This window comes from Rhinoderma darwinii, chromosome 5 (genome assembly GCF_050947455.1).
Source record: "Rhinoderma darwinii isolate aRhiDar2 chromosome 5, aRhiDar2.hap1, whole genome shotgun sequence".
Classification (NCBI taxonomy): domain Eukaryota; kingdom Metazoa; phylum Chordata; class Amphibia; order Anura; family Rhinodermatidae; genus Rhinoderma; species Rhinoderma darwinii.
In genome coordinates, this window is record NC_134691.1 from 286,179,824 (window position 1) to 286,199,581 (window position 19,758).

Consider the following 19,758-nt stretch of genomic DNA (forward strand, 5'->3'; position numbering starts at 1 on the left):
ACCTCAAAATTACATTTGGAAGTTTGAGGCTGATTTTCCTCTCCCTGCACGCCGATTTTCGCTGTGTTTTTCGCCCGCTCTAATGTGCGCCGCGGGCATAAACCGCCGCGAAACACGCTTTCTCTGCCTCCCATTGATGTCAATGGGAGGTCAGAGGCGTAAACGCCCGAAGATAAGGCATGTCCCTCCTTTCTCCCACGAGACTGTTTTACTGCTCGCGGGAAAAAGACTCCTCCGCCTCCCATTGAAATCAATGGGAGGCATTTTCAGGCCGTTTTTGACGAATCTTGCGGCGCGGTTTCCGCGTCGAAAAACTCATCAATAAACACTGTGTGAACATAGCCTTAGGGTATGTGCACACGACAACCCCAAATACGTCTGAAATTACGGAGCTGTTTTCAGGAGAAAACAGCTCCAGCATTTCAGATGTTTTTACAAGTGCACGCGTTTTTCGCAGCGTCTTTTACGGACGTAATTGGAGCTGGTTTTCATTGGCGTCAATGAAAAACGGCTCCAATTACGTCCCAAGAAGTGTCCTGCACTTTGACGCGGCCGTAATTTTACGCGCCGTCTTTTGACAGCAACGCGTAAAATGACAGCTCGTCTGCACAGAACATCGTAAGACCCATTGCAAGCAATGGGCAGATGTTTGCCGACGTATTGGAGCCGTCTTTTCAGGCGTAAAACGCCTCCATTACGTCTGAAAAGAGGTTGTGTGCACATAGGCTTATGGTTACAAAGTTTGATGAGAAAGGAGATGTTGAGTTTGTAGAGCTTTATGTTCCACGTTGACAGCCATCAAAACTGTCTGTGCAAAGCCAGGTAGGATTAGGGCTGGTTTTATTATAGTACTGGGCTCTTTAGACACACAACCTCTGGCATGTTACGTCACTACCCTTGCACTAGGCACTCTGAACTTTACCATCACAAATAACTTTGGTTTGTTTTTCTTGCCTCAATAGTTTGTTTAAAGAGGCTCTGTCACCAGATTTTGCAGCCCCTATCTGCTACTGCAGCAGATCGGCGCTGCAATGTAGATTACAGTAACGTTTTTATTTTAAAAAAACGAGCATTTTTGGCCTAGTTATGACCATTTTTGTATTTATTCAAATGAGGCTTGCAAAAGTCCAAGTGGCCGTGTATTATGTGCGTACATCGGGGCGTTTTTACTACTTTTACTAGCTGGGCGTTCTGACGAGAAGTATCATCCACTTCTCTTCAGAACGCCCAGCTTCTGGCAGTGCAGACACACAGCGTGTTCTCGAGAGATCACGCTGTGACGTCACTCACTTCCTGCCCCAGGTCCTGCATCGTGTCGGCCACATCGGCACCAGAGGCTACAGTTGATTCTGCAGCAGCATCAGCGTTTGCAGGTAAGTAGCTACATCGACTTACCTGCAAACGCCAATGCTGCTGCAGAATCAACTGTAGCCTCTGGTGCCGATGTGTCCTCGCTCGTCCGACACGATGCAGGACCTGTGAGTGACGACACAGCGTGATCTCTCGAGAACACGGCTGTGTCTGCACTGCCAGAAGCTGGGCGTTCTGAAGAGAAGTGGATGATACTTCTCGTCAGAACGCCCAGCTAGTAAAAGTAGTAAAAACGCCCCGATGTACGCACATAATACACGCCCACTTGGACTTTTGCAAGCCTTATTTGCATAAATACAAAAATGGTCATAACTTGGCCAAAAATGCTCGTTTTAAAAAAATAAAAACGTTACTCTTATCTACATTGCAGCGCCGATCTGCTGCAATAGCAGATAGGGGTTGCAAAATCTGGTGACAGAGCCTCTTTAAACTGGTCCTATCTCTGTAAAATATCCCTGTGAACAACCCAAAAATTACCTATGCTTTTTAGAGCTGATTTCGTGGAAGATTTATTTTGTTGTCCAATGTACTATTATTCAGTTTTTTATTTTTTGTTTTGTTTTATCTTTTTCTAGCCTCCCTTGGTTCAAGCAATTTTTAATGGTGATCCAGATGAAGTTAGGGCACTGATATTCAAGAAAGAAGATGTTAACTTTCAGGTAAGTGTTCTACATTTGTTTGTATAGTTTTTCCTTAAACACCTGAATTTTTTTTCTACTAAAGTGCCAAACAATAAGGTTTCATGCACGGGGTACGAAAATGCTGCCGTTTCCGTGCAGAAATTCAGTTTACGTATAAATTGACATGCTGCAGATTGAAAATCCGCTCCTCCGCTCTATTACCGCACGTGTTTTCTGCAGATTTTTCTGCAGCCTGTGAATGAGATTCGCTGCTACTGTAGTACTCTACGGAATTTCCGCATCATTTCTGTCCCGTCTACAGGAGGCCTAATGTAAAGTCTAAAAATGCCCTAAATCAAGGATCCAAACTGGAAATCTATTGAGGCAGATAAATCGCAGTTCTATATGCTTAGTCCATGATGGCATCAATTAAAATGTTTGTAATTCGTGGGCATAATGGTATCGCCTCCATAGCTTAAATATAATGGAGACATTGAGAGCCTATGCTAAGGTTTGTTACATTTGATTTAGGTTTTTCCCTTGCGGGCTTGTGTGACCATCATAGAATTTCTGCTATTTTAGGGTATGTTCACACTGAGTTTTTTTACGCGGAAACCGCGACGCAAAAGTCATCAAAAAACGTCCGACAATGCCTCCCAATGATTTCAATGGGAGGCAGAGGCGTCTTTTTCCTGCGAGCGGTAAAACCGTCTCGCAGGAGACAGAAGGGACACGCCCTGTCTTCGGGCGAATACGCCTCTGACCACCCATTGACATCAATGGGAGGCAGAGAGAGCATATTTCACTGAGTTTTATGCCCGTGGCGCTCAATGGCCGCGGGCGAAAAACGCAGTGAAAATCAGCGTGCAGGCAGAGGAACATTTTGAGGCAGATTTTCCGCCTGCAAAAAACTCTGTGTGAACCCAGCCTTAGAAAGCAAGTAAGAGGGAACTGCATGCTTTTTCCCACACGGGTCCCCAACATAACTAGTACAAGGTCACCAGTTTCACCTGTTCTGTAGGCTCACCATCCTGCTGATACATGTCCTTTGGGGGTGTAAGCTTCGTGTTGGCATGGATTCACTTCCCACTGCATTCTTTCAGTGCCACAATAAAGTATGTAGCTAGGTATAGTTTTGTAGGTTTGTTTGACAAATACATCTCTCTACTTGTCAGTAAATATCTACTAATTTCAGGTTGGAGGTGATTGTGGCAATTTTATACCGGTTTAACCTTGTTTGACCTTCTGAAGTCTACAGTATATACGTTTTTGGGTGAGGTATGAAGAAAAGTGGGAATGCAGATGGAAGACGTGTTCTCAGAAGGAAGACTAATGACAAATTGTGGAGTCACCTGCAATGTGATTCATCTTCTGAACTGAACAATTTAGCTGAAAAATAAAAAATCCCTTTGTAAAATGAATTTTCTGCATGACTTGAGAGTAGGTGGTGGGCAGATAGTGGGATTAGTGATATTGTATATTGCTGGGAACCTAATGTACTATGGTAGGGAGATCAGTGATTTATAGTTCATTACGAAGTACCAGGTTATACAGTTAAATTCCATTAGTTTGTTATCTGACAGTACAGCAATTTTAGTACTCTGTAGTTTTTGGCCTATAGCTTCCCGCTGATATAATACTAGACTGCATACAGGAGACTTATTAGAGATGGCCCCAAAATATAACACCCTGCTAAATGCCATGCTTTAAAGACATTTCTCCAGTCAACCGCATCACCACAGCAGTTTCTTGAACTTTAAAATTGAAGTCCATATCCCTAGGATATAGTACCATATGGGGGACCAAAACAAGAAGGAAGGGGCTGAGCCTGGATGATGGTGACCTTCTTGTGATCTGTGTAGGTCCCAGTGGTAGGATCCCGACCGATGACATATTGATGGCATATCGTAAAGTTATGCCATCCGTTTTAAAACGTGGGAACTCCCTTTAACTGCAGTAATGTTAATACTTGTTAATTCCTTAAAGACCCCTACGAGACCCTGATTTTAACAGGGCCTATCCGGCACATATACTTAGCCCCCGGCTGCTATGACAACCCATCGGCACACTGCGATCATGTCACGGGAGCTCTAATGGTGACTGTGGGAGTCCCGTCCCCCCACACTCTTTTAAACTCCTTAGGTGCTGCGGCACAGACATTTACCCAGCAGTGAATGCTGGGAGATTTCAGCTCTAAAGTGAGCCAAATTGGGACTGAAAATCTGTTCTAGACCATATCACAGAGTGTAAGGCCCCATGCACACGACCGTGCCCGCAATCACGGCCCGCGATTGCGGGCACGGCCGGCCGCCGACGCCAGCCGCATTTTCGGGCCGTGCTCCCATACAAAGTATGAGAGCACGGCCCGCAAACTGCAAAAGAACGGACATGTTCCATAATTCCCGGAACATTTCCACGGCACGGACACCCTTCCGTAGTGCTACGGAAAGGTGTCCGCGTTCAATGAAAGTGAATGGGTCTGTTTTTGCGGACCGCAGTTGCGGTCCGCAAAAACAGAGGTTTTTTACGGTCGTGTGCATGGGGCCTAACTCAAGATTCAGAAGAAAAGTAATGTATGTGCAATGTTGTTTTATGTAGATTAATGATATAAGCTTATATCAAGTTAAACAAGTCTGAGCAACTGTCAGTAAAAGGCTGGTTATTCCGTGTGGCACTGATGTCTGTCATGGGAATCTGTTACCGTACAGGGCATAGTGTATATATTTGGTATATTTCAGCTGAGTAGTATAATTGCGGCGTGCAGATGTTAACACACATACCATTCTTAAGATAAATAACTTTAATTCTGTTCTGTGTGTCATAAATGCCTTAAGCGTTCTCTAAATTGGCTGCTGGTATGAGAAGAAGCTTTAGTGACGCTAATCCCTTATGACATTTTACTTCTCAGCAACTTTATATGTCATTATCAAAGAGTCTGGTCCTGGCTGTGCATGCGGTGGGCACAGTAAAATTATGGTATTGGTATTTATTTCATATAGACTTTACAAAATAGACTCTAGAAGAAACGGCATTGCATAAGAAAGGGTTCAAAGGTAAACTGCATAGTTGTGATATTACAGTAAAAATATCCTAGTTCAGACATGTGTCCTCCTAACTTTACCTAGGACTGAGAGCATCTCCCAGAACAGTTTTTTTTTTTCTTTATGGCCTCCCTGCCCTGTTCTCTCCCAGGCCCCTATTGGCATTTTTGTTTAATTATTTTTTTCCGCCATGACATAAGTTAGGACATGAAACTTCATTGTCATGGAGACAGAAAGTGATGTAATTTGGCAAATGGAAATCGGAGTATGGAGTTTATAACCGAAGCAAGCATCACACCGGAAAATGACTATACATGTAACAGATACAACGTGCCATGTAACCAAGAGTTTTGTCACTGAACCATTTTAGACATGTATATGGCATATTTGCAAGATATTCCACAAATGTCTTATAGGTGCGGGTCCCAGCTCTGGGACTCACACCTATTTTGATACCCTCCCATCTCGCCTGGTGTAGTGGCCATTGGCCACTGATTCTAAATGGGAGCTAGTAGAGAGAGGGGCCACGCATGCGCACTCCTCTCTCCGTTCTGTTCAATGGGACTTACAGAAACATCCAAGCAAGCGCTCCTCAACAGTTTCTATAACTCCCATATAAGGTCCCCTGCACACGGCCATGTCCGTATTCACGGCCGGTAATTACGGGCAGCGACCGCCGCGGACAGTCACCCGCACTTGCGGGCCGTGCTCCCATTATCAAGTATGGGAGCACGGTCTGTAAAATCAAAAAATATCGTCCTATTTTTTGCGGGTTATTTCTACGGCCTGGACACCTTTGCGTAAATATACGGGAAGGTGTCCGTGGGCAATAGCAATGAATAGGTCCGTAGTTTGATCTGAAATTACGGTCCGTAATTGCGGATCATAATCATGGCGTATGCATGGGTCTAACAGAATGAAGAGAGAAGCATGCATGCGCAGCCTTCTCTCCACTAGCCCCCGTCACACCAGGAGAAACGGGGGTCGAGTGAACCCTGTTCTCAATGTAGGGTCCTAGAGCCTTCATCTATCAGACATTTATGGCCTAACCTGTGGATATGCCATAAATGTCTAAGATGGGAATACCCTTTTAAAAAGTGATTTCCAGTCTGGACAATTCATTCCGGTTTGATAGTTCCCTCATTGGTAAGTTCATCACTGGTGTTTCCTGTTGCTGGGACCGCAACGTTTATCTGCAGTCGGTCGGCAAAGCCACTGGTGTTTTCTCATTTTCCATGCAGTGTGTCTTCTATACGGTGAGCTGCTTTTTGTGAAAGTGGGGGACCTCCTTTATGACCGCCATATGCTCTGATCAGTTGGCAGCCAAATCATCATGTGCAGACACATAACTATGTCTTCCAAAAAATATGTTTAAAGCTTACTGTGGTCCCTCCTGACATTCGAGCCAAGGATAACACCATATGTGGGTGGGCAAGCTGGGTGTCCCTTTGGCAAAGTAAGTATAACTTCATTCAGTTGCTATTTCCAGTATGTCCAGTAATGGTTTCAGTAGGGCCAGTATAAAGACTTTGCCTTGAGACGATTTGGCTTATTGCATGCAGCTATATTTACTCTTACCTGTAAATGTGTTTGATAAGAAATGGAATTATTGCTGCAGTCCTATAAAGACCTAATGACAAATTAAGTAAAAATGATTTAACTAAGCGACATATTCCAGGAGCGCAGTGGCCTGAATATCACTTGGTGAGAAACTAGACCTGGACCGCACATCCACTATATACTTTGATCTGAGCCGCTAGGCATAATTCACAAACATGAACATGAGGTTCTTTGTTAACATTTTGTTAAAACTGTATAAGCCCACTTGCCACGTCACGGCGACCTCTTTCCAGTGAGTCCCTACTCTATCGGTTGCAGAACCGCATGGCGGACGCCGCAGCATCGTCATTTTTAAATGCAAAGTTTTGACATATTGCATGTTCTCTGGTAATCTAATAAGCATGCGATTTGTATATATGTAGTTTGAGGGTATTATTTATTTATCTATTATTACAGTCCTGATACTTACGATAATTCAAGTTTGTATATTATTTCCCTGTCTAGCCTTTGGATCAACTCTGTAGGATTATAGGTTGGACTTGGTGGTTCTTTGTCTTTCTTCAACCTTAACATGGTAACAAGATTAAAATCTAAAGAAAAATCTGTATATTGCAGCCCTTTTGGTCAAGATAACCATTGATCCAAGTAAACGTCATATTAGTGTCCACACGTGTGAATACATAACTATTTAGGCCAGCAGGTGAACGTAGATGTTGATTTTGATTTAAACAAATTGGCTAAGGCTTCATGCACACGACCCTGCCCGTAATCACGGCCGCGGGCAGCCGGATGTTTTTGTGGGCCGTGCTCCCATTATAGAGTATAGGTCCGTAAAATAAAAAAAATAGGACATTTCCTATTTTTTACAGCATGGACACCCTCCCGTAGACATACGGGAAGGTGTCCGTCTGCCATAGAAATGAATGGGCCGGTAATTACGGACCGTAATTAAGGTCCATAATTACGGGTGATTTTACGGTCGTGTTCATGGGGCCTTAGGATAAGGTGTCTGTTGCCCTAAATGGTGAACTCAACTGACCGTTTTTCTTAGGCATTATTCACACAGCCGTGTTCAGTCCTTGAAGTACGGGCAGTATTTCCTGGTCTGAACACCGTTCAGGGAGCGTCAGTTATGTATGATGCTAGGAGCCCTGCCTTCCCGTGGGAATCGTGCCCCATACTGTAATTGTTTTCTATACGGGACGGTAGTCCTGTGGGGAGGAAGTGATGCTAGGAGTAGTTTCCTGTAGCGTTTGGTCTGGGACGAGCGGCCAACATATGGCCTGTTTCTCGCGGACCGAACATAGCTGTGTGAATAAGGCCTTAGAACAATTTTCCTGCGTGTGGTCATTGAGGGAAATTATTCAAATCAAATGCAAGGGAACTTGCACTCTGGGAAAAAAAAGTTGTCTAGATGGAATACCCCATACATTAACTTCATTTTTACTTTTTGGACTCACCGCTGACTGACTTCTGTAATTCTTACCCTCCGCTGTTTCCTTTGACTTTTATTACGTATTACGTCTCCCCTATAGACCAGATATCAGTCTCTGCCAGTGAGAACTACAGATTCCCGTCGTCGTCTGCTTCATCCTTCCCGCTCCTCCCTTATCCACCTGTACTCCCGGGTAGGCAAGAGAGAGCTGTCCGAGAGATAGCGTTTTCACGTTTAGGGAGCCATTACCGCCACTTATACCAGTGTAGAAGAAGATGGTTAGATGGCGGCCAGGCATCATAATGCCCAAAGGCAAAAACAGGCAAGACCTGGAAAAACAAACACTAATATATGTTTTAACAGCCATTTACAACGTCTGCACAGCACAGCAGCCTCAAGCCTGTAACATCAATGACCATACACAACTGTTTCAACAGGAGATATACTATGTGGCCACATGCCAGTGGAAACAGACTTTGCCACTGTTGTGACGGCATAACGTGCCGCCTATGCTGCTGCATGATGACGTCACCAAATTCTGATCACTGCTTTAATATTCAGAACTGCTTTCAAGAAAAAAAAGTGTGAAAGCCTGAATAACCTTTGTTGATTTTTTGGTTTTTAAAAAAAAAAAAAAATTCTTAGACCACAATCAGATTATACATTTGTTCTTCAGTGCAGGTTAGAAAATCAAAACTGGATTCTGATCTGTGTGTTTAGTACATTAAGAATGGTGACCCCATTCCGGGACAAAAGGGTGTTGTGGGCTGCAAATTGCACTTTGAGCCCTGATAACTTGGCATAGAAGTAGGCAATTACACCGGGCAAATGAAACGGTGCCTCCGATTCATACTGGGCAGCTTTCATGCTGCATATTTTCCATGCTGTAAACTCCTTTTTGCCAGAGAGCTTTAGTTGTGCAAAGTGCTTTAACAAAGAACTAAAATTTCCAGTTGTCATTGAAAGTCTAGAAATGAATTGCTCAGGATTGGTTTGATTCAGAATTGAAGCAACTCCTCTATGAAGAACGCTCTTGATGAATGTATCTTGATGAATGTACAGCAGAATACGTTGTATTTGTTTGCCTGCTGTTGCAGTAAGCCCTGGCTCTGCTGCTACTCATGTGGTGTTGCTCTGGGTGGAGTGAAACATGCTGTTCTAATTTAGGATCTATGGCGTCTCACCACTGTATGTGTTTTGCATGGACATCATGTACTAATGGGCTTCTCTCTCAGCATAACTGTTTGTCTGTCAGGTAATTGAATTATTGTAAATTGGGCCTGAAGAAATAGAAAATGTGTTCAGTATACATCACTTAAAGGCTATGGAAACCCTTGAAAGGCTTTTTTAAAAAAAAAAAATAAGGTCAATCAGTGTGATTGGTGCAACGTTATAATTTGTTTTTCACTTTTTGAGATACAGCTGATCTGTATACAGAGCAGCGGTATCATTCGCTAAGACTTTAATCCGTCAGGTCCACGTGACTGACGGGTTTAAAGTCAGCGGGTCCTGCGTGTAATCTATCATATCTAAGGCTACATTAACACGAGCGTATCATTCACGCGCGAATCTGGTCCGTTATGCATCAGTGCTTTGCCAGGGCATGCGTTATTCACGCCCTCGCAAAGCACATAATTATTTTTTTTTCCCGTTATTTTCAATTGAATTGATGAGTAAATCACGCACCCATTGACTTCAGTGGGCGATAGGTTTACATTTCCTAGAATCAAACATGATCACCTATCCACAGGAAAAGCGCCCAAAGTATACTTTAAACACAGGCTGTGATGGATGCTTTAACAGTGGCATCTGTCACCAAAGACTATATAATGTAGGTACGGCCGCAATTTAAAGTTTTTGGGGCTATGACCGGTCCTCTTTAAATGGAAACTTCATGAACTGGGGTCATGACCGTGTATGATGTATCTGTTAAACGGATACCATTATAGTCTGTGAAGAGAGGGGGCATCATAGTGACCGGGTCCCTTGAACTCCAGGTAACCACTAACATATGAATAATTTTTTCCATGTCAAAGGTGTCCATAGCCTTTAACCCTTTAATGACCAGCCTGTTTTGGCTTTTAATGACCAAGCAATTTTGGTTTTATTTGTCAGTCCGAGCCGATACTTGGTTTTTCTTTTACCTTCCGTTGACATAGCCGTATGAGGGCTTGTTTTATGCGGGACTAGTATAAATAACATTATTCTTTGGGTCAATACGATTATGGTGTGCGGATTTCTTTTAGGAAAAGTGTCTGGTATTTTACACATCGGCTCATATTGCTTTTCATGAGGTTGGTACAGAGCTGGCTGTAAAGCAATGTTCTGCTAGTAGTATAAAGTTCAAGCTTCCACAATGCTAGGAAGGATATTATTAACTGTGGTTCCCAGAACAATACTGTGCAAACTAAGTGTTAAAGTCGTCTTGATCTCCCGCTGCCGGAATAACTGTCTAGAAGGTCAAGTATCTGGAGGTGGCCCTCCTATCAAGGCAATGTTACAGCTTCTGCAGTGCAGTCCATATTTTTTCAACATTATAGGGGCAAGTAAACAACATTTCTACGGCAGTTTTTTGGTGTTGAAAAGTTTCAAGTGGGCCTAGTGTTGCAAAAATTACAGCTTTTTGGCCATTTTCCCCACTATTGCTGCTTTAAAAAAAAAAAAAAAAAAAAGCAGCTGAGAAAGGGGCGTGGTCACTTACAGCCTTGTGCAATCACTAGAATTTACGCCAGTCTGTGAAGTAAATTATAGCAGAAATCTACGCCAGCGCCTGACTTGTGTAAGATTTCATTCAGTGACGCAGGGACCGCTGAAGATGTGATACATTTATTAACCATTTATTTATTGCTGACCAGAGGCTTTACCCCCTCTCCCCCCCCCCCCCCTTCCTGACCAGGCCCATTTTCAAGTTTTAGCCATGTGCCAATTTAAAAGCAAATTTTTTTTATTACTCTTCCAACCTACATGTATTTGGTCTTTTTCTCAGAACATGTTGGGCTTCCTTATGTAAAATAATAATATATATATTTTACTTTTTAAAAAATGTAAAAGGGAAATAAATATAAAAAAAAATGTGAATTTAGGTGGTTTTTTTTCTTACATCTGGTGACTTCCAATGGGTAAACACACCTGAATACATATTTCGCAACTGCTGCCGCCTTCAGCGATACTTAAATGTGTGCACATGTCTTACACGCTGGGCGCAAGGCAGAGCTTACAATGAATGGTGCGCAAACTGGCTTTTTGAGAGCAAATTTTGCAAAGCTGATTCCATAGCATCATAGCACTTTGTGCATGTGACCAGTGTCGTGGCCAAAGTCGCCGTGTAACCCCAGCCTAAAACTGTACAATACATCTATATATGATATGAAATATATAGATAAAGAGATAGGTAGATTGAAATAATAATAATCTTTATTTGTAGAACACAAAATCGCAATTTAGATACATAAAGATATTACACTAATCTGTCTCTCTCGTCTGTCCATCTCTCTTGTCTGTCCATCTCTCTCTCTCTCTCTCTCTCTCTCTCGTCTGAACATCTCTCTCTCTCCCTCTTGTCTGAACATCTCTCTCTCTCTCTCGTCTGAACATCTCTCTCTCGTCTGAACATCTCTCTCTCGTCTGTCCATCTCTCTCTCTCTCTCTCTCGTCTGTCCATCTCTCTCTCTCTCTCTCTCGTCTGTCCATCTCTCTCTCTCTCTCTCGTCTGTCCATCTCTCTCTCTCTCTCTCGTCTGTCCATCTCTCTCTCTCTCTCTCTCTCTCGTCTGTCCATCTCTCTCTCTCTCTCTCTCTCTCTCGTCTGTCCATCTCTCTCTCTCTCTCTCTCGTCTGTCCATCTCTCTCTCTCTCTCTCTCTCGTCTGTCCATCTCTCTCGTGTCTCTCTCTCTCTTTCTCTCTCTCTCGTCTGTCCCCGTCTCTGTCTCTCCTCTGTGTGTGTGTGTCTCTCTCTCTCTGTTCATCTCTCTCTCTCTCTCTGTTCATCTCTCTCTCTCTCTCTCTGTTCATCTCTCTCTCTCTCTCTCTCTGTTCATCTCTCTCTCTCTCTCTCTCTCTCTCTCTCTCTTCATCTCTCTCTCTCTCTCTTCATCTCTCTCTCTCTCTCTCTCTCTCATCTCTCTCTCTCTCTCTCTCTCTCTCTCTCTCTCTCTCTCTCTCTCTCTCTCTCTCTCTCTCTCTCTCTCTCTCTCTCTCTCTCTCTCTCTCTCTCTCTCTCTCTCTCTCTCTCTCTCTCTCTCTCTCTCTCTCTCTCTCTCTCTCTCTCTCTCTCTCTCTCTCTCTCTCTCTCTCTCTCTCTATAGTATAGTTATACACGACTACTTTGGCCACAACACAGGTCCCATGGCCCAGAAGCACTTTGTCGGTAGCCTACATTGCAAGTAAAATGACCGTAATCACATTCACTGTCATTGTTTGCCATGTAGGCTACAGAACAAACTGAACTTTGGCCGCGACACAAGTTGCACAGCCGAAGTCGCCGTGAAGCCCCAGCCTATATATATCTATACATATCTATACATACATACATACGATAGATTGGGTGGATAGGATATAGTAGGGATGGGCGATTTTTAATCTAATTCTATTAATTCACCCTCGAGGCCTCTGACTATTTTTGTTTTTTAACCGAATTAGTAAATCAATTTTTTTTATTTTAGTGGTGTCGGGCTGCAGGAGGAAGCTCCGCCTCGTCACTGCCTGGTCTGCCCCGTCTGACAAACCGGGCCCAGATCGGTGTCTGCTTCCCCACGGGGAAGTCTTGCGGCACTCTCTGGGGGGCCCTTGTGGCACTCTGGGGGGACATGAAAAAACCCCTGACAAAGGAAATCCATTTGGAGACACCGATGTTTTTTAATGTCATGTATTTAACCCTCCATTGTGGGGCCGGTACGGCACAGGGTCCTGCTCAGACTTCAGACACTATAATGAAATCTTGCCCCACAGTGTCTGCTCGGCGCTGTCTGCCCGGCCCTGCTGCAGTTCACACTTCTCTCGCCTGCAATGTCCGAGACCGGCTGAGGTGGTGACAGGCAGAGAGATGTTAGTGCACGCAGCGCATCATTGATTATAGATTCTGTTAACCTGTTCCCTGCCGGGTAACACAGAAATTATAATCCATTAGAAGTTAAAAGTTGTGAAGTTACGTACAATTATTATAGTAATATATGTTAAAAAGTTATTTATATGAAGAAAATAATTTATTAAATAATCTCTTGGTATTTTTTTTTTTCAGTTTTATTTAACTGTAATAAGAAAATCGAGATTCAAATAGAAAATTGCCCATAGGGTTGAAAAAAACAAAAATACGATATTTTATTTTTGGCAAAATCGCCCAGCCCTAGAATAGGGATCGAGATGAGTTACAGATGACGGACAGAAATATTTATTGGAGAAAGTGTTTTATTACGTACTGACAGTTCTCCATCACTGACAGCCTGTCAGGAGAGGGAAATGTTATGGGGGGGTGGGCCGGTGGTGCTGCGAGAATTTGCAGACTTTGTGATTGATTCTTGTCTTTTTTAGGGGAAAACAAATCCTCATAAATTCTAGAACTCGTGCAGCCGTTTTGTACTAAAGCTGATTGTGCTGTAAATAACAATCTACCTGCTGGTTCAGCTTTTTTGTGTTAGCGGCGCCCATGTGCTTTCTAAATAAAGACTTCATTTCTCTGCTCCTATTGAAGAAAGGTCCATGGGGACTCTGGTAAATATTTGTTTCAATTGTTGATCTAGTCACGATCATGAATTGATTTTAGCCTTGGTTTTAATGAAGTCCTTAATTTTACTGTATTACTTCAGTACAGGTTTTTTTTTTTAACCCGTCATCCAGTTGTTCAGCACTTTTGATATTCCAGCAGTGTTCTTCACTATATAAATGCTTGATAAAGTAATATTGATACTATGCAATTCCTTTATTGTAGATTAAGCATTTCCATTGATTTTGCAAGATCTCTTCCCTTAAAAGTCTGATAATCTGGAACCATTCACATTGAGATCGCTATGGGTTCATGTTGTACCTCCAAGTGGTTTTTATTTATAGGCACATATAGGTTTCTTTTTTTTCATAGATTCATGTGAATATTCGTAAGAAACCAAATTGTTGCATGCTGTATTATGGAGGTCCTATAGAAAAGTATTGCATCCAGGTGAATATGGGTCCGTAGTACGGATTTTGTTGCAGAAATGTCTGCGGCTGAAAATCTGTTTTATTCATCTGAATGGGGTTGTTTCTGCAGCAAGCACAAAATCAGCCAAATGTGCAGGGGGCAGTTCACACTGCGTTTTTTGACGCGGAAACCGCACCGCAAAACTCGCCGAAAATGCCTCCCATTGATTTTAATGTTAGGCGGAGGCGGTTTTCTCCCGCAAACGGTAAAACCGGCTCGCGGGAGAAAGAAGGGACATGCCCTATCATCGCACGGTTACGCCTCTGACCTCCCATTGACATTCAATGGGAGGCAGAGAAATCGTATTTCGCTGCGTTTTATGCCCGCGGCGCTCAATGGCCACGGGCGAAAATCAACATGCAGGCAGAGGAAAATCTGCCTCAAACTTCTACATTTTGAGGCAGATTTTCCGCCTGCAAAATACTCAGTGTGAACCCAGCAATAGGGTCTTGAAATTTTAAATATCCCTGGAGGTCTAGGGTGGTTTAGTAGTTAAAGTGGTATTTCCACAGGATATGCCGTAAATGTCTGATAGATGAGGGTCCCTGCTCTGGGACCTGCACCTATATCGAGAACAGGGTCTCCTGACCCTGTGCCCACCTCGTGCGGCGGTGGCTGCTAGCCACAGATTCCAGTCAAGGACTAGTGGAAAGAGGGCCACGCAAATAGCGGAGCAAGCCCTCACCACTAATCACTGTTTGGAATCTGTGGCCACTGCACCAGGCGGAACAGGGGTCAAGTGACCCCCGTTCTTAATATATGTGCGATTCCCTGGGCTGGGACCCACATCTATCAGACATTTATGACATATTCAGTCGATAGGAATACCCCTTTGACACTTGCTATAAAATAACCATACAATTATTTTATAGCAAGGTTTAGGATGATCAAGAGGTTAATGGTAGTGGCTTAGGGCAGGAAAAGTAAATTAAAATTATAACTATACTTAAATAGGTCCAGAATTCTTAAAAGGCAGGGCTCCTTTTTTATTTTATTTTTTTAACACCTTTTAAAGCACTGATTGGGTGGTGAGGTTGGCTGTGTAATTGAAGCCCTTGATACAGACTTATGCCAGGCTGTTTTTACACCAATTTAGTGGTGTGCGTTTTACTGTATATGTCGAACATGTCCATAGCGTATAATGGGTCCGACATATGCCTCTTGGCTTATATCTGGGCGTTATGAGTCAATATACCTCCCTTTGTATTTCATATGTATGGCACACAGTTGCACATGTCATGGCTAGATGCATAGTAATTCGATCTTCCTGGTGTGTGGGCTAAACGTGCACCAAAATCATTATTTTTTTTAAAGTGTAAGTGCACATTTTTTTTATAATTTGGGGCTGTATTTAACTATAAAAATATTCTTAGTGGAACAACCTCTTTGAATAGTGCCAGCAGAGTGCCCCTCCATTATGAATAGTGCCAGCAGAGTGCCCCTCCATTATGAATAGTGCCAGCAGAGTGCCCCTCCATTATGAATAGTGCCAGCAGAGTGCCCCTCCATTATGAATAGTGCCAGCAGAGTGCCCCTCCATTATGAATAGTGCCAGCAGAGTGCCCCTCCATTATGAATAGTGCCAGCAGAGTGCCCCTCCATTATGAATAGTGCCAGCAGAGTGCCCCTCCATTATGAATAGTGCCAGCAGAGTGCCCCTCCTTTATGAATAGTGCCAGCAGCGTGCCCCCTATAATAGTGCCATCCAGAATTCTAAAAGCCAGCCACAAAAAAAAAAAATTGGTTTGTGAACGGACCACCTTACAGGTGCTTGAACTGGTAAGCTGGTTTCTGGCATTGCGGACGATTTTCATGACGGCGGCAGTGTTATTGGCCGCACGGTTATACAGGTAATTGACAGTTTACTATTCTGCCATTAACAATGAAAGTGTTTTTACCGGCAGTCGATTTGAAAACCGTGCCAATCTACATGGTGGCACGCCTGCAATGTGATAACCCAGCCTTAGCGATTTAAGTGAATAAAAACGTGCTTTTTGTTTCTATGTCCTATGTTTCTTATTTCTTATCTCTGCTCTGTATAGTCAGTGGTTGTTTGGCATCCTCCTTCATCATTAATAAATATGCTCCATCCATCAAGATGCACATCTGGGCTTTGGGCCAGGCTAATACTGTTAATACAGCAAGCTCAGCTCTGCTTTACGGTTCAGTAAATCAAAACACATCTACGTTTTAGGACAACATACTAGTTTTGTAATAAAATTATGGTTATATCTACAGATTTGCCAAAAAATATCATTTCAACATAATCTACAATGAATTCCAGAGGAAAGGCTTTGCTAAATATGCCAAAAGCGTCGTTCCATACTGAGCCACACATGTAGAGCGAGGTGAAGATTATACTGTAGTATTTATTTTATTTTCTACCACTTTAGTTTATCGCCTCTACCTCATGCCAGGATGGTGGGTAACAACAAAGGATTCAGGGACCTTAAATGAAAACACTGCCAGCAGTTCCCAACTCGTGGTGAAGGGATAACACCGTCTTGTCATTGACAAAGCCCTGACCATCCCTGGCTTCAAACATTTCTAATAAAACCCTAGTATGTTTTTTATTCATCTTACTGTAGCGCCCCCCAACGTGCATACCAGTTATATTGTGGGTGATTTTGTAACTTCTACCAGTGTGGGCAAGCTGGGCAGTCGCTGTATGATTTGCTACAGCTGTGTTTTCTGGCAGTCATGCACATGGAATGCAGAGGTGGTCTGTGTGGACCAGCTGTAGATTCCCACCTATCCCTGCCTTATAGCCCAAGTTTTTCATTATAGTATTCCAAACGCAACTTTTCCGCAGGATGAGTTGTATTTTTCAATGGCCTCCTTTTGAGGCACATAATATATTGATTAAATGTACTAAACCACAGTGAGAGAAAGATGAACATCGGGTAATTGCTGCGCATATACGGAGGTAAATGAGCCTTAGTAATGGGGGGGGGGGGTCACTTTAGGTGTTATCCAGAATTTCAAAATTCATGGCCTAGTTGATGGCAAAAACAAACTTTTAATAGTGAAAAGTATAGTGTAAAAAAAATTTTTTTCTTTCTCACTTTCGTTCATTATTTTTATTTGTTGTTTTTTTTTGTAGTCGTTATATAGTATTACCCTCAAATTAAGTTTTTATTTGATCGCCGTTATCTCCCGAAAATTTTTATTTATTGTCTGTTTTGGGGTCATTGGGTCAGGTCTAGCAATTACGACATGGATAGACACGGGGAGCAGTTTATATATATATATATATATATATATATATATATTATTTATTATTTTATTTTTATTTTTTTATAGTAGTCTTTGGCAGGCATATGCAGTTGTATTGATATGAACTTTGACCAATAGTGAGACTGAGGCATCACTTTTTATGTCTCGTGAAGCCCTAGTAGAAAAAGTTTGAGAATTTCTTGTCTAGGGCGTACGTTTGGTCACATGCTTCTTGCATGCACGCTGAACGTATGCCCCAACCGCAGTGTGAACAGAGCGTAACAAGAGTTGTTGTGTTATATTTAGTGTGTCCCTTTAATTCCAAACTCCTGCCTGATCTAATATCGGGCGTGGATGTATTCTAAAACACGCTGAGCGGTACAGTTGCCAAGACAACCATACGGCTCACGGTGAGTATTTTGCACAGGTCCTGATCTAATTAATAGAACTCATGCATTAAATACTCTCCAGGCGTCTCTCCATACCCGGTGTCAGGGACATCTTCATTATAGTCTTCTGAAAGTGATCGTCCTGCACCTACATTGTAAAGGAAAGATTTCCAAATAGACGTACTCCCCCAGACTCTTATGGATTGTGTAATTTGATGCCTTCAGCAAATTAATTAAGTATGGTTGAGTGAATTTAAAAATCTTTCTAAAATTTTCTTTACTTTCATTGTATTTTTTTTTTATTATCGAAAAATGTCATTTTACCTTATTGCTTTTTGCATGATTTGAGATGTATGATTTTCATTATTTATTACTTTATTCCTGCAGGATAATGAAAAGAGAACACCACTCCATGCAGCCGCCTATCTCGGAGATGCTGAAATAATAGAGCTCCTTATTTTATCTGGTATGTTCTGTCGTTTCTGGTAGTTTATTATTCCTTAATGAATGTGGTTAAAATAAAAGAGGACTTTTAAAGTGCGTTCACGTATGAATTGTGTCCGGCCAGTAAATTATTATTAATTTTATTCTTTGGCTGAGCCAGACGCAACTATTTGTTTTCCTTTTCGGCATCCACGGCCAGCAAAACTTTGCGTGCAGCATTCCCCTCTACGGCTCAGGGAGAAGTTCCACTTTTATACCTGATGTCACCGGACACGAAACTGACCCCATAGCAAGCTATGGGATACTATTTAGTATATTCTCTCTGTAGGAAATGTTTCTATAAGTGAGGTCTTGTTGACCTAAATGTGTGCTGTCAATGGGGGCTATTCACGTATCCGTTTTTGTTGTTTCACGGAGCGTGTCCGTTGCGAGAATCTTACAGCGTGTCCTATTCTGGTCCCTTTTTGCTGACCAGACTCATGAAGTCTATGCATAAGTCCATTACCTCTTAAATTCATCTTTGTTTTATTATTTCACGCATCCACCAGTTTCACAAGCTGTAACATCTCATTAAATTAAAGGTTCTTGTTTGGCCAACCACCACCTACATGCTTCATAAACCGATATACACGAATAATATATCCTTAGTGTTCCTCCATCATCAATCTTAAATTAAAGGGTGAAATAAAAAATGCATGTTTTATCATTTTGTTTTTGTGTTGGAGCTTCGGTGCCCCACTTCCCTTCACAAATAGCTTGCAGAATTTCATCACGCTTGTGCACCGTTCCTATTTTTGTGTTTTGGATTTGGTGACGGATCAGTGCTTCTGCTAGTTATGTGTAACTGGCAATAGGGGAAATCTGAACTCTTACACCCAATAAATATTTCAGAGCGTGCCATATAGATAAATGTTTGAAGAGGTGCACGTAATATCTGAAGCTTTCTTTACATGCAATAGCATTTTGATTGTTTTGCCGGGCTGTTGGCTATGGCAGAGAATCCGATTTTCAATGTAGATGTAAACTCTATGTAACTATGCTATAAATGTAAACTCTCATATTCCCAACGAGCGCCGATCGACAATAGATCGTTAGAACCTTCCACATTATATTCAACTAGATCCCCTTGACTCCGAGGTGCTAGTCCTGGTTCCGAGCATGCAAACATTGGGTTTGGATAATGGGAGAAAGTGCTGTAACAATGATGCAAACTGTATGGAGACGAATGATCTCATCTGCTACATCGTTTGGCGCTCGTTTACCACCATATGTCTGCCAGTGTAGTAGGGCCCTTAGTTAGCTTGCTGAAGTATAAACCAAGAGACCAAATAAGGGCCTGTTCACATCACCGTTCGCTTTCAGTTTCCGTGGTTCTGTCGGAAGCTCCCGTCGGGTGAACCCCGCAACGGAAAGTCAAACAAACCACAGCTTCTGTTTCCGTCACTATTGGTATCAATGGTGACGGAAACATTGCTAATGGTTTCTGTTCGTCACCATTCCGGCAGGTTTCCGT

At 42.6% G+C, this 19,758-nt stretch overlaps 1 protein-coding gene across 3 annotated transcripts in view; it reads left to right on the forward strand.

Annotated features, from left to right (window-relative positions):
* ANKRD28 (ankyrin repeat domain 28) overlaps positions 1 to 19,758 on the forward strand; it is a 134,358-nt gene that overhangs the window by 48,627 nt on the left and 65,973 nt on the right. For all 3 annotated transcript variants that reach the window (XM_075827237.1, XM_075827238.1, XM_075827236.1), the window contains exons 2-3: positions 1,947 to 2,030; positions 18,189 to 18,267. In XM_075827237.1, the coding sequence (XP_075683352.1) occupies positions 1,947 to 2,030; positions 18,189 to 18,267 (163 nt within the window). The remainder of the gene's footprint in view (positions 1 to 1,946; positions 2,031 to 18,188; positions 18,268 to 19,758) is intronic.